The sequence below is a fragment of the Poecilia reticulata genome, linkage group LG8 (genome assembly GCF_000633615.1).
Source record: "Poecilia reticulata strain Guanapo linkage group LG8, Guppy_female_1.0+MT, whole genome shotgun sequence".
Classification (NCBI taxonomy): Eukaryota; Metazoa; Chordata; class Actinopteri; order Cyprinodontiformes; family Poeciliidae; genus Poecilia; species Poecilia reticulata.
Window position 1 is genome coordinate 27,779,003 of NC_024338.1, and position 3,273 is coordinate 27,782,275.

At 46.1% G+C, this 3,273-nt stretch overlaps 1 protein-coding gene across 2 annotated transcripts in view; it reads left to right on the forward strand.

The window, feature by feature from the left end:
- The window catches only part of radil2a (Ras association and DIL domains 2a), a 26,191-nt gene that overhangs the window by 20,318 nt on the left and 2,600 nt on the right, over positions 1–3,273 (forward strand). The window contains exons 12-13 of one of the 2 annotated variants that reach the window (XM_017306439.1): positions 76–257; positions 330–630. In XM_017306439.1, the coding sequence (XP_017161928.1) occupies positions 76–257; positions 330–630 (483 nt within the window). Of the gene's footprint in view, positions 1–75; positions 631–3,273 lie in introns of both variants that reach the window. The other variant, XM_008417127.2, reaches the window with a different exon arrangement.

Genomic DNA, 3,273 nt, shown 5'->3' on the forward strand with positions numbered 1-3,273 from the left:
GCTGGTTATTGATTACTGATTGCTGGTTATTGATTACTGATCGCTGGTTATTGATTACTGATCGCTCCCCACCAGCCGACGTCCTGCTGGGCCTGGACAGCCATCCTCCTCTCATCCTGCCCAGCAGCTGCTTCCAGCTGGAGCCGGGTAAGGTTCTGTCTGACCCGGTTCTGTTGGAGCAGCTGGCCCGCCTGCAGGCCTGGATCAGCCGACCGCCGCTCAGTGAGACCCAGAGCCCGGGTTCGGTTCTGGAGCAGGTAAGGAGGTTCTGTGACCCGGGTCGGGTCAGGAAAAGCCTTGGCGTCTCTGATCGGCCCCGTGTCGCCCAGACTCAGGTTCCCGACGGACCGAGCAGCGCCGAACCCGCAGCGACCCGTCCCGGTCCGGACAGGGAGTCCGACCCGCTCTCCTCTGCAGAACCGAGTCAGGGCAGAGAGTTGCATGGTGACCTGAGCCGCTGCGAGGCGGTTCTGGCCCAGAAGCTGAAGAACCTGCAGCTGCAGAACGCCCTGCCGGGTCCGGCCGGCACCGGATACCACAAGAGCCTGGCTCTGGACCCGTCCTGCCTGCTGACGCCGCCCAACACCCCGCAAGGCCCGGAGCCCGGCGAGCCCGAGGCGCCGCACACAGGTAACCAGAGGTCAGAGGTCAGCAGCAGATTTCTGTCTTCATGAGGCCAAACAGAGGTCAACATGGAGAACACGGCCCGGTTCTGTGGCCCGGTTCAGATGCACGGCTTCAGAACTTTGTTCCTCCTGAAGACACGGTAACGGTTTAGAGCTCAGGCCTCTGATTGGCTCAGGCTGATCCAGAGGAGGAAACAGCTGCAGGAACTTCCTGTCTGATCCGCCTGCTGGAGCATCAGAACCTTCAGATGTTGGTCCAGAAACCGCAGATCAGAGGAACCGTCAGGCTTTTAGACTCTGTTTCTGCCAGCAGATGCAGCTTTAAAGTCCTAATATGTCAGTTTTTATTTCACCTAAAGCAGCAAAATGTCATTTTCATGATCAATGATCAATATTCAGATGATCAATGATCAATATTCAGATGATCAATGATAAATATTCAGATGATCAATCCAGTAAGTGGATAAAAAAATTCTCATCCTGCAGATTTTTCATTGAATTTCTGGAGCTTGTTTTATAAAATATTATAAATAGATATAAAATCATTTTTAAAAATCAATTTGTCTTTCTAAATATGAAAATAAAAGTTTTATTCTCTAAAATGCAATAATTAGATAAAATGCTTATATGTTTGTTCAGTTTTGGTCAAATTGGAAATGAAATGGATTTTAATCGGTTCAATAATCGATTAATTGTGATTAACCTGATTAATCGTTCCAGTGCTAATCGAAAGCAGGAATATGTAAATATGATTAGATGCTTTTCTTTAATCCATCCATCCATTCTCTAACACCTGGTCCCTCCTGGGGTCGGAGGTCGTTCTGGGCGAGAGGCGGGTTTGTTCTTTAGTCCTCAGATAAAATTAGAAACTTTTTTACTCTGAAACCAGAGAAACTTGTTGGTTTAAAGTCATTTAAATAAACGAATCTGAAAGCAGAGACCAGGTTTCTGCTGGATCCAGCGGTCAGACATGGATCAGACATCCTGGCTTCATGCTTTACTCCCTCTGAAAGTCAGGAGGTTAAAGGGCAAAGGTCAGCCGGGGGTAAGGATGTGGCTGGTTACTTGTCAGATTCTACGTTTTCTTTTTCAAAAGAAACAAAACTTTTTAGTATTTCTTGTGAATATTGAGCAACAATTTAATATTAAACTGAGATTATCTTTAGTTTTCAGTGTTTTTAAAATGGAAAGTCAAACCTTTCAGCTTTGTGCCGTGGCACAAATCAGGCGCTAACTGGGTGCTAACCTAGCCCTAACCAGCTGCTAACCGGGCATTAACCAGGCGCTAACCGGGTGCTGGCCTAGCCATAACCAGCTGCTAACTAGGCGCTAACTGGGTGCTAACCAGGCGCTAACTGGGTGCTAACCAGGTGCTAATCTAACCTTAACCAGGTGCTAATCTAACCTTAACCAGGTGCTAATCTAACCTTAACCAGGTACTAACCAGACGCCGTTTTCCAGGCCGTTATTTGGTTGATCTTCATCTTGACTCTGATTGGCTGCTGCTGTTTTCTGTTGAGAGGCTAAAGGCGTTGAGGCGTCAGCCTGGCAGCCGTCTGGCAGCAGCTGCTGATTCCTCACCAGTAGCTACAGCCACATAACTTTAATGTTCATTTACATGCAGGAATAATGAAATGTTTCAGTTCTCATCAAACAGCTGCAGCAGTTTATCACCTCGTTTATTATTTCAGATAAAACAGAATTTCTCAGTGATTTAAATATTTTCCTGATTTAATGTATTCATGTGTTATTGTAGTATTAACTGTATTAACTAAAGTAGATAATGTCCTATTAATTAATGGGTTCTGGGATAATTGGCAGAAAATTTAAAAAAATGTATTAAAAGTTAATAAAAAATAAACCAATTTAAATATATATGTTATACAAATTCCCCTATTGTTTGTTGGCTTTGCTCCAGTTCACCTGTGAAAGTTTAGCCCCGCCCCCAACAAAATGTCAGACCACCTCATTGGGCGGGGCCAGGAGGGGCTGGGGGGGGTCGTGGTCAGGATGGGGTTGGGTTTCTGCCACTATGTTGCTTTATTTAGCAACTTTTACTAAGTTACACAGCCCTGGCTGCCGGAGCAGCGACTTATTCTTCTGTTGTTCTGTTTTTGGAGGCGACTGTGAATCACATTTCAACCCACAGGGGGCAGCACTGACACGAGTTTAGGCCAAACATTACAGAATTAAACACATTTATACAAAAATGTCTAAATTTGCACAGAAGTAAGTTAAACAGTTTACCTGCAAAAAAGCTAATTCAGGTTTTAGTTTCTTTTTTAACACCCACAATCCTTTGCTGCATGACCAGCCCCTCCCCTCCAGAAATAAACGTCGGTCCAGTTTTACTGACTGACTGCTGATCTGAATGCCGTCACGTCGTGCTTCCTGATTATTATTGATAATTTATATTTTTGCCATTTCCTCCTGGTGGGAGCCGAGTGGCTGGATCCCGATGGATCTCAATGGATCCATCAGGATCCCAATGGATCCCACTGGACTCTGTTGGATCCCCGGCCTGACCCTGGTCTCTGCGGTTCTGCCCAGATTAGTAATCCTTTAATCTGTGATGTCAGGACGGATAGCAGCGGCCGGTCATGGGAATTTCCAGCTGGGTTGGTGCGTGGAATCTGAATGTTGGGGG